Genomic DNA, 19524 nt, shown 5'->3' with positions numbered 1-19524 from the left:
ATTTTCAGTGGACATTGACGATTTTCTGACAGGTCAGTTAACTGTAATTTGGAGATTCACGAGTCTTTGCCAACGAATTTGCTAATGCCACTGAATGTTTTAAATATCTAGCTTGGGTGGTTCACATAAAACACACACACACACACACACACACTTACGCGTCCATCATGCAAAATAAAAGAACTGTGAAATGTTCGAAGTAAAACTTTATTTTATACAATACTATGACATAAAATATGTACATGTACGTCTAAACTGTAAACAGGATTTTATAACAAATATTTCAGAATAACTTTATAGATCAAAATAAAGCGCTAGTCAAATTTGACGTTGCATTTTGCCAGCAAGTCTCACCCGTAAACATTCAATTGTAAAATTCACAGTTACAAACCTACAACTCTTCTATTTGTACCCATATTTAAATCTAAAAATTTGTGCAGAACAAACGCAACATATGAATTGAAAGTGCATATTTTAGTAGATCTATTAACGCTCAGATAAGAATTTCCATTCTGATTATTATCAAGATTTCAACCCTTTCTTTTTTTTACATTTAGTCAAGTTATGACTAAATGTTTTAACATAGAGGGGGGAATCGAGACGAGGGTCGTGGTGTATGTGTGTGTGTGTGTGTGTGTGTGTCTGTGTGTGTGTGTGTGTGTGTAGAGCGATTCAGACTAAACTACTGGACCGATCTTTATGAAATTTGACATGAGAGTTCCTGGGTATGAAATCCCCGAACGTTTTTTTCATTTTTTGGATAAATGTCTTTGATGACGTCATATTCGGCTTTTCGTGAAAGTTGAGGCGGCACTGTCACGCCCTCATTTTTCAACCAAATTGGTTGAAATTTTGGTCAAGTAATCTTCGACGAAGCCCGGGGTTCGGTATTGCATTTCAGCTTGGTGGCTTAAAAATTAATTGATGACTTTAGTCATTAAAAATCTGAAAATTGTAAAAAAAAATAAAAATTTATAAAACGATCCAAATTTACGTTTGTCTTATTCTCCATCATTTGCTGATTCCAAAAACATATAAATATGTTATATTCGGATTAAAAACAAGCTCTGAAAATTAAATATATAAAAATTATTATCAAAATTAAATTTTCGAAATCAATTTAAAAACACTTTCATCTTATTCCTTGTCGGTTCCTGATTCCAAAAATATATAGATATGATATGTTTGGATTAAAAACACGCTCAGAAAGTTAAAACGAAGAGAGGTACAGTAAAGCGTGCTATCCTTCTCAGCGCAACGAATACCCCGCTCTTCTTGTCAATTCCACGTGCACTGCCTTTGCCGTGAGCAGTGGACTGACGATGCTACGAGTATACGCCTACGGTCTTGCTGCGTTGCATTGTGTTCAGTTTCATTCTGTGAGTTCGACAGCTACTTGACTAAATGTTGTATTTTCGCCTTACGCGACTTGTTTAAATGTCCGCACGTGCATCTCAATGTCTAACACTTTTATGAGCTACAAATCTGAGCCCAAGGCTTAAAGCCATATCAGGATGTTGCGCTTACGTGTTTAATCATTAGTAATATATATATCTAACAAGAGGCGAAGCCTTCAAGGCTCCCGTAAGAAATCGACAAACAGTAACACAAACTCAAACACTCCGTCACACATACACACACACAGTGAGTAAGCATAGACACGGTGCAAGAGTGGGAGACGCTAGATCTAGATCTGTCTGTCTGTAGCCTACTTACGGGGACACGACTGCCACTGAGATCGACACTGCCCTTTCGACAGCGCTTCCTCGCGCAGACACTGAAAACACGCTGTGCAGATCAACCTGTAGGAAATCTCCTTTGGTATCTTCTTTATCTATTTTTTCTGGAGCCGCTACGAAACCGAACAATGTGAAATCGTCTTCCCCGAATCGGCGAATGCAGCTCGGTTAGAACTGAGAAGTGAATCTATACCACAATCCTTCACGCGATCTGACCTAACCTTGACCCCTGACCTGGTCTACATCTTTCTTTCTTTATTTGGTGTTTAACGTCGTTTTCAACCACGAAGGTTATATCGCGACGACCTGGTCTACATACCACACACAACACAAACCAGTCACCTGTTTTTACCCATCCCCCCAAAAACCCACCACCACCCGTTTTCTTTGGATACACACTTTATCTACATACGTGCCGACGAAATGTTGATCATTGCTTCAATACTTTGAAGCTGTTGCTTGGATAATAACCCGGTAAAATTAGTATTTCGGTGTTCAGTCAAATGTTAAAGTTTCTATCACACACGCACGCACGCACAGACAGACAAAAGTTAGCATCGCATAGGCTACACTTACGTGAGCCAAAAATCAACCAAATCAGGATGTCGAGTTAAACACAGTCACCATGCACTGCTGGAAGGGCATTCCCTTTTTAGGCAACACAACTTTAAAAAACCTGCATGCATTAAAGCAAAGCACACCATTGACAATTAGATGATGATTATCACAGACAAATATTTCTCTCTGAGGACAAAGTTGAAATACCTTCTGAGTATAAAGCTCAGACAACACATACAATCATGCACACTTAATTCACACCACGTTTGAGCATTACAATACAGGTATTTACAACAATGCACTTCTCACATTCTTTCTTTATTTGGTGTTTTATGTCGTTTTCAACCACGAAGGTTATATCGCGAGGGGGGAGATGGGATAGAGCCACTTGTCAATTGTTTCTTGTTCACAAAAGCACTAATCAAAAATTTGCTCCAGGGGCTTGCAACGTAATACAATATATTACCTTACTGGGAGAATGCAAGTTTCCAGTACAAAGGACTTAACATTTCTTACATACTGCTTGACTAAAATCTTTACAAAAATTGACTATATTCTATACAAGAAACACTTAACAAGGGTAAAAGGAGAAACAGAATCCGTTAGTCGCCTCTTACGACATGCTGGGGAGCATCGGGTAAATTCTTTCTCGTCCCAACCAATATGGGACTCCCCCTAACCCGCGGGGGGTCACTTCTCACATATTTTCCACAGGAAAAGGTGTAACAATACTTGTTCCAGTCTGAACACAAGGAACTAAAACAAACTTAGCCTACGTTGAGATTTAGTTGAATCTGTGTTCGAATTTAAACAAGAATACAGGGATTGCGTTAAAAAAAAAATCCCCTGTATTTTACAACCACCAATTTCAAAATATCGGAAATGAAATCTGCAATTCCTTCTTCATACCGATGGATACTTCCTTTGACCAATTTCTTGCCAACAATTGCAACACATCATCATTGTGTTCGAGACTTTGCTTTTAGATGGCGTAACAGTGTGATTGGTTTCTGTGCAAACAAGGATTAGTACTTGTGAAGAAATACTGGTTTGGAAAATGGAATGCCATTATACTTGGAATACATATTCTCTTTATGATCTGCCCAAGTACACCGGTATACATCACGAGATTGTGCAGCTCACAAAAAGCCGATGAAGGAGGAGGTTCTCACAATCATTTCTAGTAATAGTATTAATAAGGTTTCCTTGTCCTAACCAAACAAATGATAGTCAATCCTTTTATAAATGTATATTATCACTGCAAAACAAAATATACTTAAAACTATGCATTGAAAAGAAGTAGTCCCCCAACAAATTGCTCGAACTAATCAAGAAGCAAATAAACAAACATAAGCTTATCAGGAATAAGGGTCAATAAGAATATACACATCCCTTCTTGCAAAAGAGATGAGACTGAAATCATATTTCTCACAGCGAACGACAAGAAGAAGAAGAAAATCATATTTCTGTCTCTGTGAAAAAAATCAAAATGAAAGCAAAGTAAGATTGCACTGCTTTTTCAATGCAACAGGATACCATATCAATACCTTTTCAGACCATATAAAACCTGAGAAAATCAGGTGATAGAAGAGAGAAAGTCTTTAAACAGGTCTATTACTGACCTTATGAACACACAAGAAGAGCAAACGCTCGATCGAGTCACTTTCGCAGCTCTGAATATTATATGAGGCATCAGATGGACAGGAAGAAATTGCTATTCACAACACAATGAGTCACGTTCACATAAAATTTGAGCCCGGTCACTTTTATAGTTTCCGAGAAAAGCCCAACGTTAAGTTGTGTGTTGCCGAACAGAAAAGGCTAGTTATCTCCCTTGTTTTTCTGATAACGTTCGTAAAAGGCTACAGATGTAAATACTTTGATGTAAAGAATAATCCTACAAAGTTTCAATCACATCCGATGAACTTTGTCAAAGATATAAAATGTCTCATTCCTTTGACGCTGACCTGTGACCTTGAAAAAGGTCAAAGGTCAACGAAACCATCGTTAAAGTGTAGAGGTCATTGGAGGTCACGACTAAACAAAATATGAGCCCGATCGCTTTGATAGTTTCCGAGTCACTTTTTCTCAAGTGACTCAAAAACCGGAGAAAGCAGGGTCTTAAAAGTAGGGAAAAAAGTCTTCAATCTGCAGATCTTACAAGGTCTTTCCAACGGAAAAAAAACCACACCACAGGAAGCAAACAGTTCTAACGCCTCTTCGTGCCACCAAACCCAGAGGCGGTACGAGTGCCAGAGCTGAAGCTGCTTCCACCACCACCACCACCACCGCCGAATGAAGATCCACCATAGCTGCTCCTGCCCCCAAAGCCAGTGGAACCCCACCCAGAGGAACCAGAACCCCACCCAGAGCCGGAGCCGGAGCCCCAACCAGAGAACCAGCCTTGGCGCTGGTGACCATATGGTTGCTGGTACTGTGTGTAGCTGTTGTTGCGACCAAAGAGGTAGCCCAGGAGACCGCCAGTCGCCGCTCCAGTCCAGAAACCTCCTCCCTGGGTGCCATTGCCTGTCCCTGGGCCAGCGTAGGTACCAGTGTTGGGGGTGCTGCTGCCGTATGTGGCACCTCCTGAGCAGCTGTCTGTAATTAGAAGAAATGATCAAGTTAAATTTAATCAATGACTCCATTGCAGAAGAAAGTTGAATAAAAAGAGTAGAAAGTCGCATCCATTAGCGCAGGATTCCAGGTAAGCAGTTTTTAGATTAAAATATATGAAAAGTGAGAGTACGGTTGTCGCACGCACAGAACACACAGACATGATATTTATGAACAGAAACAAGAAGCCAGTAATTTGCCTATTCAGTCAATATTGTTAACGAATGAAAATTTACTCTGAAGACGGTAATCAAGCAGGAAAAGAAATATAACAATAAAGTTACGTTTAAGGCTTTCCATTGCAATTTTGAGTAGTCTCTCTGAAGCTACTTTAAACAGCCTTCTAAAAGTCAGCGACAGGAACAATAGTATTTAGTAATACTAATAGTAAACAGAATGAAATCAGTAACAATCCTTTACAAAACCACGTCTCACATACACAGACTGTGAAACACACACACACACACGCAAGAGCCAACACATTGACTTACCACCTCCAGGCATGTAGTCAGAACGGAAGCCATATGGAGGTGGTGGGGAGCTTCCATACGGAGGTGGTGGGGAGCTTCCATACGGAGGTGGTGGGGCGCTTGCCCTGTCAGTGTGAGGGCGGGGGGTCCCGTCTCCCGTTCCGTCGTCTCTGGCAGCACTGGGAGCCAGGCAGGTCTTGTAGATGACATAGATCACCACAACAACGCCGCCCAAAAACAACAGATTTCCGCACCCAAACGAGCTCTTCTTTCCCCATGAACTGAAATTGAGAAAACAAAAATCAGGATTGATTCATATCCACAGTATGCATTTGTTCACATGTTCTTCCTCAATGAGAACATTTTGCATTTTTATTAGGTTATGTGCATCTTCAAATTATTTTCTCACTCGGGTAAAGAGAGTTCTTTCATGACCTTTTAATGGTTACAGTGCTCGCCTTAACTTCTTCCTGAGGCAGTTTTCTTTAGGACCACAACCCAACCCATTTGCCCCCCCCCCCCCTCTCCCTTTAAAGCTCTGTTTGTTTGTTTGTTTGTTTGTTTGTTTGCTTAACGCCCAGCCGACCACGAAAGGCCATATCAGGGCGGTGCTGCTTTGACATATAACGTGCGCCACACACAAGACAGAAGTCGCAGCACAGGCTTCATGTCTCACCCAATCACATTATTCTGACACCGGACCAACCAGTCCTAGCACTAACCCCATAATGCCAGACGCCAGGCGGAGCAGCCACTAGATTGCCAATTTTAAAGTCTTAGGTGTGACCCGGCCGGGGTTCGAACCCACGACCTCCCGATCACGGGGCGGACGCCTTACCACTAGGCCAACCGTGCCGGTTTTAAAGCTCTGTGAAATAGTGCATTTATAATGCTTCTAGTTGTTAATAAGCATGTTAGGAGCTGTTCGTCATGTATTTTGTATTATATGTGCACAAGTATGTGATGAAATCTTACCTCTATGATATTTTGTATTATTTGAAATATGCTGACGACAAATTAGTGTGCACAACATACGGGTTGCTTGCACAATTTGTTTGCGAGAATTAAGTCGTCACATGCAAACAAACGCACACACACATACAGACACATATACACATTTTCACCAAACACTCAAATAGCATACTCACCCATAGCCACTAGTGTCGCTGTGTTGGTGACTTCCATAGCTGTGACTTTTCTGCTGTTTGTTGCGTTGGTGCCCTTCTTCTGTGAATTCCAGCGTGTACTCCAACTGTGTGAGGGAAAAAAATTCAAGTTTATTTAACACAAATTCTCTCAAAGTTCAGCTACAAGAATCATGTCCCAGTAGCAAAATGGAATTGTTGAGTAAGTTATGACAAACATTATGGAAAGGATGACTTTACAAAAAATAATTACAATCAAACAAATATATATATATATATACGACTTGTGTCTGTGTGTGTGTGTGTCTGTGTGTCTGTGTGTGTGTGTGTGTGTGTGTGTGTGTGTGTGTGTGTGTGTGTGTGTGTGTGTGTGTGTGTGTGTGTGTGTGTGTGTCCGCGATGCACGGCCAAAGTTCTCGATGTATCTCTTTCAAATTTGGTGGCCATATTCACGTACACCCCGGACACAACCTTGTCGATGAGATATTTCAACACGTGCTCTCAGCGCGCAGCGCTGAACCGATTTTGGTTTTTCTCTGGATCCATTCCCAGTAACTCTACCTCATCTTCTCCAGTGTTTTCAGCGTTTATATCTCCCTTCCTTCCTGTGGCGTCAATCCATATTCCCATTTCTATTTTTAGAAGGTCACTGTCGACAACGCTCAATCCATATTCCCGTTATACTATTTTTAGAAGGTCACTGTCCCGGCGAAGCCGGGTATTACTCTTCTCCAGTGTTTTGCGCGTTTATCTCCCTTCCTTCGTGCGGTGCGCCGGCAAAGTCCCGGCACAGCTGGGTATTCGGCTCAACTTCTTCCCGGCGAGGCCGTACCCGGCGAAGTGGGTATTCATCTAGTAATATATATATTAATGCATATGAAATGAATAAACTGCAGACCTGGGAACCCCTGTTTTGCACTTGGGGTATTCTCAAACAAACTTGGTGTATTTTCAGAAAAATGAGCGTACTCCACACAGCATTTGAAACTGACCGTACAGGATACGGCGAAATCGAAATCGTATGAGTTCCCAGGTCTAAAAATGGCTAAAGGAAGAATATCAACAAAAAGGATATTTTCTGGTTTGGTTCTTAATGGCATACTAACGCACTCCCGTGTTTACAAAGTGTAGTTTGCCCACAATCGATGTCAAACGCACCATAAGACCATATAATGACGATACGTCACCATGCGCGGACCATAATACATGCATTACAGCTTGTTCTAGCCTCTGAAAAAGTGAGGATGTCAACAAAGCCGCGGTGTTCTCTCCCTTGCATCAACGTTACATGTGTTGCCAAATCTATAAATAGGACGATCCAGATCAAAATGAAAATTCAAATATCTCAACATTTAAGGGGTCCCAGACCACAATATTTTGCAGGGAACTTAATTTAGTCTGTCTCCAGCTGTTGGTAAAGCAATTAGCGTGTATAGTCATCGAGTACATATGGCTTTAACATTTGTTACTGAACAATTAAAAGCCTACCCTCAGTTATACTATGGACAGTAGTAACTACTTAATTATAATTCAATTACTTTGGCAACTATCTTCCATTTGCCAATTTGTTCTGTGTGTGTGTGTGTGTGTGTGTGTGTGTGTGTGTGTGTGTGTGTGTGAAAGGGGTTGTCTCTGGGTGAACCTGTGAAAGAGAGAGGCTCAGCACTCAAATGGTTTATTGGATTAAGCAACCATCATTTAACAAGGACAGAGAGACAGACAGTCAAACAGACAAAATGGGACAAATTGACATAACTAGAACACTTACCCCACATGATCCCTTCAGAATGTAGGGGTCATCCGGATATTCGTAACCCTCACAGGTCACATCCACTGCACCAAACCTGAAGGCATTGTCCATGTCTGCCTTGCATTCCCACTGAAACAGTTCATTTGTATCGTCATTTATTAAGTGATAAAAGCAATACCAAAATCCATCTACTTTATACTTAAGTCACACACACACACACACACACATATATATGCATATGCAAGAACATAAGCATGCACGCCACTCATAAGCACACACACACACAAACACTTACTAACTTGAGTACAAGCACATACACATACACTTGCAAATTTGATCAACAGAATTCTATATCAAATTCCAAATAAGTTTAAAGGTTAACATCATCATGAGGTTTGTATAATCTTGTATCTGATTGGTGATTGTGAATATAAATCTGATTCAAGATCTGGCTAGGCCACTGATGTTTTAGTGTGAACACACAAAGACATGTAATGTATCACCACAGACAATTTACTTACCTGGATGTCATATCCATCTGAGCCCCTGTTGTAGCACTGTACCACTTTGGGTGAAAAATGACCTTTGGCTGTGCCTCCAACACAATTCAGCTGTCAACAAATAAACCAGAATTTATTTAATGATGCTTCTATACAGTGAACTTCCCAAACAGTTTCATTTAATACATACCTGTCAAGTCCTACGCATTCTGCGTAATTCTTATGGTTTTTCTGTGTTTTTTGGGTCCTACGTCGTATACCTCAAACCATACGCATTTTCAGCATTATGGACTGCCGTTTATTCATTTCTGAGGAGAAGCTTGCACCAGCCACACAACAGAAGTTCTGGCATGATGTGCGCCAGTTCTACGTGGCCTGTGTGAGGAAAATGTTGAATAAATTTCCATTTGGCAGTGAAACCCTGCAACACCTTCAAGTGCTGGATCACAGTCTGGGAGCTGACACACTGACTGCCTTCTTGCAGGTCAAAATTAACTCTGATGCATGCTGCCATGATTTTAAGGTGACTAGCAGCATGATTGACAAAGCAAAGATTTGCACAGATGAATACAACAAAGAACACAAGTGACAAGTGACAAGTGACAAAAAAAATGAACGAACAAGAGTGCAGTGTAAATGTATTACATGGAGTGGTAAATAAAGAGCAGTTTGTGTAGAAAGGAATTTATGTGTTTTACTTTTAGTTTGCGAAAAACAATCTGATTGGTTTAGTGTGTATGCGTGAGAAGTTGAATTTGTGCGTTTAACCACATCCTGATCCACGCATTAACTATGGTTTTTGATCCCCAACTATGGTTTCTTATGCCATTTACTATGGTCAGAGACCAAAAGTACTTGACACTGTGAATATGTACTGTAACTTAAAAAATAAAGAAATTATTTTTGGCTTGAGCACGTAAGTGTAGCCTATGCGATGCTAAACTTTGTCTGTCTGTGCGTGCGTGCGTGCGTATGTATGTATGTATGTCTGTCTGTCTGTGGTAGAAACTTTAACATTTGACTAAACACCGAAATACTCATTTCGCCTGGTTATTTTTCAAGCACCATCTTCAAAATATTGAAGCAATGATCAACATTGTGTCGGCATGTGTGTAATTAAAGCGCTGCGTGTATCCAAAGAAAATGGGTGGTGGGAGGTTTTGAAGGGGTACAAGCAGTTGACTGGTTTGTGTCGTGTGTGGTAGGTAGACCAGTTCAGGTGTCAAGACCAGGTCAGGGGTCGCGCGAAGGATTGTGGTACAGTAAAACCTGTCTCCAACGGACACCCTTGGGGAATGGTAATAGTGTCCCTATTAGACAGGTGTCCCTTCTTCACAGGTGGAGGGGCCGGGGCAATATTTTACAAAGAGCACGTAAAATGAAGACACTTTTTGTCAGTCCTGTAGTATGTATTTATTGGATTGAACATGAGACTCACTGAAAATGTGAGTAAACAAATGATACATGTAGCAAACAACAACAACAATCCCCCCCCCCCCCCCCCCCACCTACCCCGTTCCCTACACACACTGTGCATTCAAACTTACGCAAGTCGGATGTCACAAAGCTACAAATAGCTGACTCTTCATCAGTCATTCAACGGGAAATTCCGCAGTGTGTCTCGACCAAATTGGGTCAGCTCTTGTTTCATTCAGTTTTTCTAGTCTCAGCATAAATGCATGGAACAGAAATTTAGCTGTGTTAACTATTGTTTCCTTCGAACGATTGCTTACAAAGAGAGAGAGATCGAGAGAGAGATTAGTAGGAGGGGGGAGTGGTAAATGATAAATGGTTGCACTGATGATTTTCTTACGCTGTCTGTATAAGTGGTCCACTGACAGGCAGATTCTTCGATCTTGCAGTACAAAACCACTCCCATACCACGTTGTTCAGGTCTTCATATTGCGTTTTCCGACGTTTCACAGTTTTTTGGTCGATTCGCGCACCTGACTCCCACTCCTTCATCACGTCTTCTTTTTCCGATTTGATCCTCGCGATCTGTGTTTTACCACATCCCATCTCCTTCGCCACATCTCGGCATGATTGGCCGCTATCTAGTTTTTTCAAGGCAGCGACACGCTGCTCTAAAGTCAACGCTTTTCTTTTTCCTGCTGGAGATTCCATTTTTTATTTTTTTTATTTTTTTTCTTTTTTCCCTTACACCTGTTCCTTGTCCCGGTGTGCTCTCACGCCGCCCCGTCCCTGCACTCGCTGCTCCATCCACATCTGAATTTCATTCCGCTGCCAGACTTGTCGATTTTACAGACGCTCCAGGGAGGGATGTCGGGTCGTTGCGGTAGGCTACCCTCGGAACATGACACTGCACTTCTGCTGAGTCACTTCGACGGTGTTCAGTAGTGGGTCTGTCCCGAGCTAACGGACGCAGCCCACTACCTACTATGATCCCCACTAACGACATTGACTGCTAAGTCGCGGAGCCAGACTGAGTAAGGGTCCCCTCCAGAGAGCAGACCGCCACCACGTCCCTCCGTCGACCCCCCAGAACGTCACACGTTGAAGACTGACAGCAGAAGTACTATTCAGGGAAGGATGGAACAGGAACACTGAGACCAAGGTCACCATGAGAGCTCCGGGCATGAAGGGCCACAAGAGCAAGGACAATTTATAATTTTGGGTGATTAATGAGATGATGATTATAATGATGATGCTATGGATTTCCAATTTGGTTTGAGACTACGTGACAGGGCAGCACTCTACGCTTACTGTCATAATATATCCTGGTGTCAACCAGGCCCGAGAACTGCCGCACCTGCGGTGTTGTTCAGGTAAACAGAACCTGAGCACCCTCAAAGTCGCATTCGTTAAGTGAATGACACTCGGCTGTGTGATTCCAGCCTTCCCATAGGAACCATAGCACTTCCACTCTGGGTAGGAGCCGACCGTAACCCGAAAAACCCACATGACCCTGATGGGATTCGAACCCACGACCTCCCGGCCCACAGCCCGATGCGCTAACCACTGCGCTACGGGGGCCGGTGAGATTCCATTTTCAAACACAGTAGTCTACTGTTGCTTTTGGTTGTGACTGTATCCACAATGCGGAAAAGCGAAAGTGAGTGAGCGAAAGTGAGTGAGCGAAAGTGGGTCTCCATCTAAACAAGCCACTGATTGGTCAGAAAAGGGACAGGACAACCAATCAACAACCATTTGTGCTACGGCTACGGCTGCCGAGCACTGACTGCATAACAGTCGAGTTTTCGAAGTTGCGTTTTTATGTACGTTGTGTCCGTTTGTGACAGTGTTTACACTTCCTACGGTCCGAAAAATCGTGTCCGCGTCCGTAAGTGGCAGGTGTCCGCCCGTTAAAGGTTAGTTATTGTTGAAATCGTGTTCGTGCCATGATAAACTGTCCGTATGTAGCAGGTGGCCGTTACAACAAGGGTCCGCTAGACTCAGGTTTTACTGTATACATAGATTCACTTCTCCAGTTCACCTCTGCATTCGCCGATTCGGGGAAGACGATTTCACGTTGTTCGGTTTCTAAGCTCCAGAAAAGTAAATAAAGAAGATACCGAAGGAAGATTTCCTACAATTTGATCTGCACAGCATTTTTCCAATGTCCACGCGTCAGGAAGAGCTCAATCAATATGAGGCTTATATCGCGCGTATTCCGTGGGTACAGTTCTAAGCGCAGGGATTTATTTTTATTTTATGCAATTTATATCGCGCACATATTCAAGGCGCAGGGATTTATTTATGCCGTGTGAGATGGATTTTTTTTTTTTTACACAATACATCACGCATTCACATCGGCCAGCAGATCGCAGCCATTTCGGCGCATATCCTACTTTTCACGGCCTATTATTCCAAGTCACACGGGTATTTTGGTGGACATTTTTATCTATGCCTATACAATTTTGCCAGGAAAGACCCTTTTGTCAATCATGGGATCTTTAACGTGCACACCCCAATGTAGTGTACACGAAGGGACCTCAGTTTTTCGTCTCATCCGAAAGACTAGCACTTGAACCCACCACCTAGGTTAGGAAAGGGGGGAGAAAATTGCTAATGCCCTGACCCAGGGTCGAACTCGCAACCTCTCGCTTCCGAGCGCAAGTGCGTTACCACTCGGCCACCCAGTCACCGAGAGCTGTCGAAAGCGCAGTGTCGATCTGGCAGTAGTATCCCGGTAAGTACAGAGACAGATCTAGTGTCTCCCACTCTGATAACGTGTCACCTACTGTTAATCCGTTTTGTTTTAATTTCTTTTTATTTCAGCAGACACAGATGTCAAACACAGTGCTAGGCAGTCACCTCTAGTGAAATGAGTTGATCTAAAGTGCCTGTAATGTTTGGATGTCTTTGTTCTTGGTTCAATTTATGTGAATTTCAAGACTTGCAGTAGACCTAGTCTCAAGTTTACTCTGCCCGTATAAAACTGTCCACCATTTACTTGAGCATGCAGATAAAATTATAAGGAAACGGAATGAATCTGTTCTCAAAGTCAAAATGATCACGATTTTGCCTCAGATTCAAAACATGCACTGTCATGGTTTTGTCTGTACAATTTGGTAAGTCTTATACCTTGCAACAACTTCCTTGAACTTGAAAGACAGTTTTTGAATGCTAGATCTGTATCGCGTTTCATTCCAGACTCGATCCTCTCTTCGATTGTACTGTTTGCTCACAAACTTATTAATTTAATTAATTATTAAGCGTTAGTTTTAACTCTGTGTGTGTGTGTGTGTGTGTGTGTGTGTGTGTGTGTGTGTGTGTGTGTGTGTGTGTGTGTGTGTGTGTGTGTGTGTGTGTGTGTGTGTGTGTGTGTGCGTGTGTGTGTGAGTGAGTGAGTTTGTGTTACTGTTTGTTGATTTCTTACGGGAGCCTTGAATGATGATGCGTTCATCTTTTACAAAATCTGCATCTTAGTCCATCCACTTCCTTCAAATATGTTAAAAACTAATTCAAAATGCTTCTGGCAAACTGAAAATGAAAACCATTCACCACACTAACAATTATTTAGTATAGATATTACTTTCTTCCAAATGTTCACGCTGCTAACAGTCTCTATGAAAATGTAGATTTCCTAAATACCTGTTGCACAGGTGAAGAGCGTCGACCAGCTGTCATGTGACCCTCTTTCAGCGTCAGCACTGATACCTCCTTCAGCAACACACGGTCAGAGTTACTGCCAAACGCAGCTACAACAGAGTAGAGCAGAAAGTTGCATTTATAGCAATGCACCATCTTTATAACTATTAGCGACATTGAGTTATTATAATAAAGCTGTGGACATGCACCTTTAGACATGTATCATGTTAGTCAAAATATAAGGATTATATTGATCAACACCCCAATATTCTGCATTTAGACAATTAGAGCGCTTACTTCTCTATGGTTATTTGATATCAAAAACCCACATAATTTCAGCAGATGCACAGACAATGAAGAGTATAAGTACTTTGATGCAGCTATGCTTTTTAGGTATAAAGATTTTGCGAAGTCGACTTCGGGCTCAATTGAGGACAGCCTAGCCTACCTCACTATCTATGATATTAAGGTAACTTAAAAAAACCCACTAGTATCACTATCATGCAGCTCTATTAATATATATATATATATAAAGATAGAGAGAGAGAGAGAGAGAGAGAGAGAGAGAGAGAGAGAGAGAGAGAGAGAGAGAGAGAGAGAGAGAGAGAGAGAGAAAGAGAGAGAGAGAGAGAGAGCAGAAATTACTTAACTATAGTTTATAATGTTCCTAACTTCTGAACGCACAAGTACAACTAACCTGTTGTAAATGTTGTGGCAGCAACAAGTGTACACAAGAGGACACTTACAATCTTGATCCCAAACTGACCCATGTTGAAGGCTCTGGTGTACCTAGGCCGGATGGCTCAGAAATTCTCCAACTCTTTGGTTCCTGAAAACAAACACAAGGATTCTAGTTTTATTTACTATGTTCTCTCGATGGATCTGCTTCAATATATCAACTTACAAGGTGTCAATTTCTTTGGAAGAGACCTGACATACGTTATAGTGACCACTACAATGTTGTTCCCAGGCCGCGATCTTCAGCCATTTACACATCTGGGTGGCCGAGTGGTAACGCACTTGCGCTCTGAAGCGAGAGGTTGCGAGTTCGACCCTGGGTCAGGGCGTTAGCAATTTTCTCCCCCCTTTCCTAACCTAGGTGGTGGGTTCTTCGTCTTTTTCTTCTTCTGCGTTCGTGGGCTGAAACTCCCACGTACGCTCGTGTTTTTGCACGAGTGGATTTTTCCGTGTATGACCGTTTTTACCCCGCCATTTCGGCAGCCATACGCCGCTTTCGGAGGAAGCATGCTGGGTATTTTCGTGTTTCTATAACCCACCGAACTCTGACATGGATTACAGGATCTTTTCCGTGCGCACTTGGCCTTGTGCTTGCGTGTACACACGAAGGGGGTTAAGTCACTAGCAGGTCTGCACATAAGTTGACCTGGGAGATCGGAAAAATCTCCACTCTTAACCCACCAGGTGGCAGCGACCGGTGGTGGGTTCAAGTGCTAGTCTTTCGGATGAGATGAAAAACCGTGGTCCATTCGTGTACACTACATTGGGGTGTGCACGTTAAAGATCCCACGATTGACAAAAGGGTCTTTCCTGGCAAAATTGTATAGGCATAGATTTATAAACAAGAAGAGCAAACGCTCGATCGAGTCACTTTCGCAGTTCTGAATATTATATGAGGCATCAGATGGACAGGAAGAAATTGCTATTCACAACACAATGAGTCACGTTCACATAAAATTTGAGCCCGGTCACTTTTATAGTTTCCGAGAAAAGCCCAACGTTAAGTTGTGTGTTGCCGAACAGAAAAGGCTAGTTATCTCCCTTGTTTTTCTGATAACGTTCGTAAAAGGCTACAGATGTAAATACTTTGATGTAAAGAATAATCCTACAAAGTTTCAATCACATCCGATGAACTTTGTCAAAGATATAAAATGTCTAATTTTTCCTTTGACGCTGACCTGTGACCTTGAAAAAGGTCAAAGGTCAACGAAACCATCGTTAAAGTGTAGAGGTCATTGGAGGTCACGACTAAACAAAATATGAGCCCGATCGCTTTGATAGTTTCCGAGAAAAGATATAAAATGTCTAATTTTTCCTTTGACGCTGACCTGTGACCTTGAAAAAGGTCAAAGGTCAACGAAACCATCGTTAAAGTGTAGAGGTCATTGGAGGTCACGACTAAACAAAATATGAGCCCGATCGCTTTGATAGTTTCCGAGAAAAGTCCAACGTTAAGGTGGTGTCTACGGACGGCCGGCCGGCTGGCCGGACGGCCGGCCGGACAGACTAACACTGACCGATTACATAGTCACTTTTTCTCAAGTGACTCAAAAATGTCCACCAAAATACCCGTGTGACTTGGAATAATAGGCCGTGAAAAGTAGGATATGCGCCGAAATGGCTGCGATCTGCTGGTCGATGTGAATGCGTGATGTATTGTGTAAAAAATTCCATCTCACACGGCATAAATAGATCCCTGCGCCTTGAGTCTGAGTCTGGAGATACGCGCGCGATATAAGACTTCATATAACATAACATCTCTTTTCATCTGACTCATTGTTATGACCCCAGGTCAATCGAATATATATCTATCTATATCTATATACGGCTTGTGCGTGTCTGTCTGTCTGTCTGTGTGTTCACGATTCACGGCCAAAGTTCTCGATGGATCTGGTTCAAATTTGGTGGGCATATTCAGGTAGACCCCGGACACAATCGTGGAAAATTTTGAACACGTGCGTGCTCTCAGCGCGCAGCGCTGAACCGATTTTAGTTTTTCTGTACATCCATTCCCAGTAACTCTTCCTTATCTTCTCCAGTGTTTTGCGCGTTTATCTCCCTTCCTTCGCACGATGCGCCGGCAAAGCCGTTGTACACCCGGCAAAGCCGGGTCTCCGGCGAAACCGGGTATTCGGCTCTACTTCTTCCCGGCGAAGCGCGTATTCATCTAGTCAATACATATATATATACGACTAGTGTGTGTATCTGTCTGTGTATCTGTCTGTGTATCTGTCTGTGCGCGATGCACGGCCAAAGTTCTCGATGGATCTGCTTCAAATTTGGTGGGCATATTCAGGTAGACCCGGGACACGACACAACCTGGTCGATATTTCAACACGTGCTCTCAGCGCGCAGCGCGGAACCGATTTTGGTTCCACCTCAGCTATTTTGGTTCCACCTCAGCTACCCGGGCCCCCATACCGACACACCATAGCCGCTACACCACATCACAACGCCAAAGTTCTCGGTGGATCTTTTTCAAATTTGGACACCGTATTCAGCTACACCCCGGACACAATATCATCGATGAGATATTTCAACACGTGCTCTCAGCGCGCAGCGCTGAACTCATTTTCGTTTTTGTGTTCATTTCACCATTATAAGTAACTCTTCCTTATCTTCTCCAGTGTTTGGCGTTTATCTCCCTTCCTTCGTATGGCTTTCCCGTTCAGTTGTAAACTACACTGCGCTGTCCACTGCGCTGAGCGTCTTCGGATATTCCCGGCGTTCTGTTACTGGTACTATTTTTAGAAGGTCAACGCAGTGTACAGAACGTAAATTGGACCCGTAAATTATCCTCACTGTAAAAGTGCAAAGGTCGAATCAATTTATAGCCACGCGAAAAATACACTGTCATCTATCTCTCTATAGATACGGCTTCTCTGTGTTTTTGTGTGTGTGTGTGTGAGTGTGTGTGTCTCTTATGTAAGCAACACCTGTGCATTGTTCAGTTCTGTTTGTGATGTGGTCTGGCGGCTTTTGTGTAATTTTATGTACTGGCCTTCCTTTGAGAAGCCATAACTTGCTCAGTCCTGTTTGAGTGGAGTTCGCCTCCAAAGGTGATTAACACGGTTACATTCGTCGACAAGGATGGGACTCGATATGGTCAGGAATGGCATTATGGCCACTAAATCATTTTCGTGCTGTTCCCATTCCACGAATCTGGGAGGGACCTAAGCTTGGCGGGTCCATTGTTCGGACCCGGCGAAGCCGGCGTACGGCTCTAAGTACTTCTTCCCGGCGAAGCCGGCTACCCGGCGAAGCGGGTATTCATTCTAGTAGATCTATATATACGACTAGTGTCTGTCTGTCTGTCTGTTCGCGATGCACGGCCAAAGTTCTCGATGGATCTGCTTCAAATTTGGTGGGCATATTCAGGTACACCCCGGACACAATCTGGTCGATGAGAATTTTCAACACGTGCTCTCAGCGCGCAGCGCTGATCCGATTTTGGTTTTTCTGTTCATCCATTCCCAGTAACTCTTCCTTATCTTCTCCAGTGTTTTGCGTTTATCTCCCTTCCTTCGTGTGGCGTCAATCCATATTCCTGTTACTATTTTAGAAGGTCACTGTCCACAACGCTCCTTATCTTCTCCAGTGTTTTGCGCGTTTATCTCCCTTCCTTCGTGTGGCGTCAATCGCGTACGGTGCGCCACTCACCCGGCAAAGCCAGGTACCCGGCGAAGCCGGCGTACGGTGCGCCACTCACCCGACAAAGCCGGGTATTCGGCTCTACTTCTTCCCGGCGAAGCGGGTATTCATCTAGTATCCGATATATAGAGAATACTACATGGCTTGCTGTGTCGTACCAGATTTACACGAGTTGTTTTTTTAAATATTGAACTGCGAGCGAAAGCGAGCTGTTCACGATTTGAAAAAGCAACGTGTAAATCTGGTACGAAACAGCAAGCCATGTAGTATTCTGTTTATCCTACATACTGTACTTACTTGTATTTTACTTAAAATGTCCTGCAGTCGAGGCAGGTAATTTGAGGACGCTTGTTTTGGAACCTCGATCTCTTCTAAAGCCTCGTGCAATCTATTATGTCAAAGCAAAGAAACGTCTCTCTGAAAGTGTAGCGTGACGTGTTAGTTCTAAAAATTCATCGAGGGTATTAGCGAGCACAATTTGTTTTTCTATAATGACGTTTTTCTCGGTGACTGTGGCATCATAAGCAGTGGAAAAACAGGTCCCTGCCAGACTTGCTTGACATGACCTCATTTTCATGATATACACATGTGTGATTTGAACGATTATTATCTCACGAGTGTCTCTCTCACGTATGTAGGATAAATCCTATTCTAACAGACCTATTGTCATCTGTGTCTGGGAACAACACTGCCACTGTATTCCAGAAACAGAACATAGAGGCTTTAGAAAGACACCGAGGTAAGACAAAGAGTCCATACCTCTTTGAACTTGAAGTGTGCAGAAAGTGAAACGAGAATTTGTCTGCCTTCGCCTCGATCTGCTGAGGGTGAGAGTCAACAGAAGAACAAGGTAAGAAACGATGATTCGTGGAGTATTTTGTGGTTGTTGTTGTTGCTTACAAAACAACTTTTTCTTACGCTTTCGCTGAACAACAACAATAAAATTCAGGCCACAAAAAAAAAAACCACCCACAAAACACGAAGTAACGCGGAGATAGCAGTTTCTGGAAAACGCTTCTATTCCTTGTCCACAACAGCTATGTAATATTGGCAGATTGAGATAGTCTTTACGCAGGAATCAAACACTTGCGGCTGCCTCGGTGACACTAAGGTGACAAGAATAAATGCAAATGTTTAAAATATCATGCTAAAATACCTGAGAATGATGCAAAACACAGGACCGTTTTGCCAATATTCCAAAAATAGTCACCAATCACGGTACGACTAGTCTTGTTTACAGATGACGCACAACTTACAAGCACACACGGCTGACGACAACTTCCGCTGTGTAAAGGCCAAGGCCAAGGC

General features: G+C 42.8%; 1 protein-coding gene across 4 annotated transcripts; it reads right to left on the bottom strand.

The window, feature by feature from the left end:
• Positions 1-188: 188 nt before the first annotated feature.
• On the bottom strand, positions 189-19485 carry LOC138966575 (store-operated calcium entry-associated regulatory factor-like). 4 transcript variants are annotated; one of them, XR_011455719.1, is made up of 9 exons: positions 19373-19485; positions 14525-14656; positions 13831-13937; positions 8797-8886; positions 8294-8404; positions 6529-6632; positions 5402-5661; positions 2046-4895; positions 189-1973 (listed from the first exon to the last, which is right to left on the bottom strand). XR_011455719.1 is itself a non-coding variant. In XM_070338854.1 (8 exons), exons 2-8 carry the CDS (start codon positions 14595-14597, stop codon positions 4507-4509), a joined length of 1134 nt encoding a protein of 377 aa, XP_070194955.1. In that variant the 5' UTR covers positions 14598-14656; positions 19373-19485; the 3' UTR covers positions 189-4506. The 4 variants fall into 4 exon arrangements, 3 of the variants coding, with proteins under 3 accessions (XP_070194955.1, XP_070194957.1, XP_070194956.1); XM_070338854.1 differs by having other exon boundaries at positions 189-4895; XM_070338856.1 differs by lacking the exon at positions 19373-19485 and adding an exon at positions 19190-19338 and having other exon boundaries at positions 189-4895.
• Positions 19486-19524: the final 39 nt, after the last annotated feature.

Source organism: Littorina saxatilis, linkage group LG5 (genome assembly GCF_037325665.1).
Source record: "Littorina saxatilis isolate snail1 linkage group LG5, US_GU_Lsax_2.0, whole genome shotgun sequence".
Lineage (NCBI taxonomy): Eukaryota > Metazoa > Mollusca > Gastropoda > Littorinimorpha > Littorinidae > Littorina > Littorina saxatilis.
The sequence above is the reverse complement of the archived record's forward strand: the minus strand, read 5'-3'. Positions and strand labels throughout refer to the sequence as shown.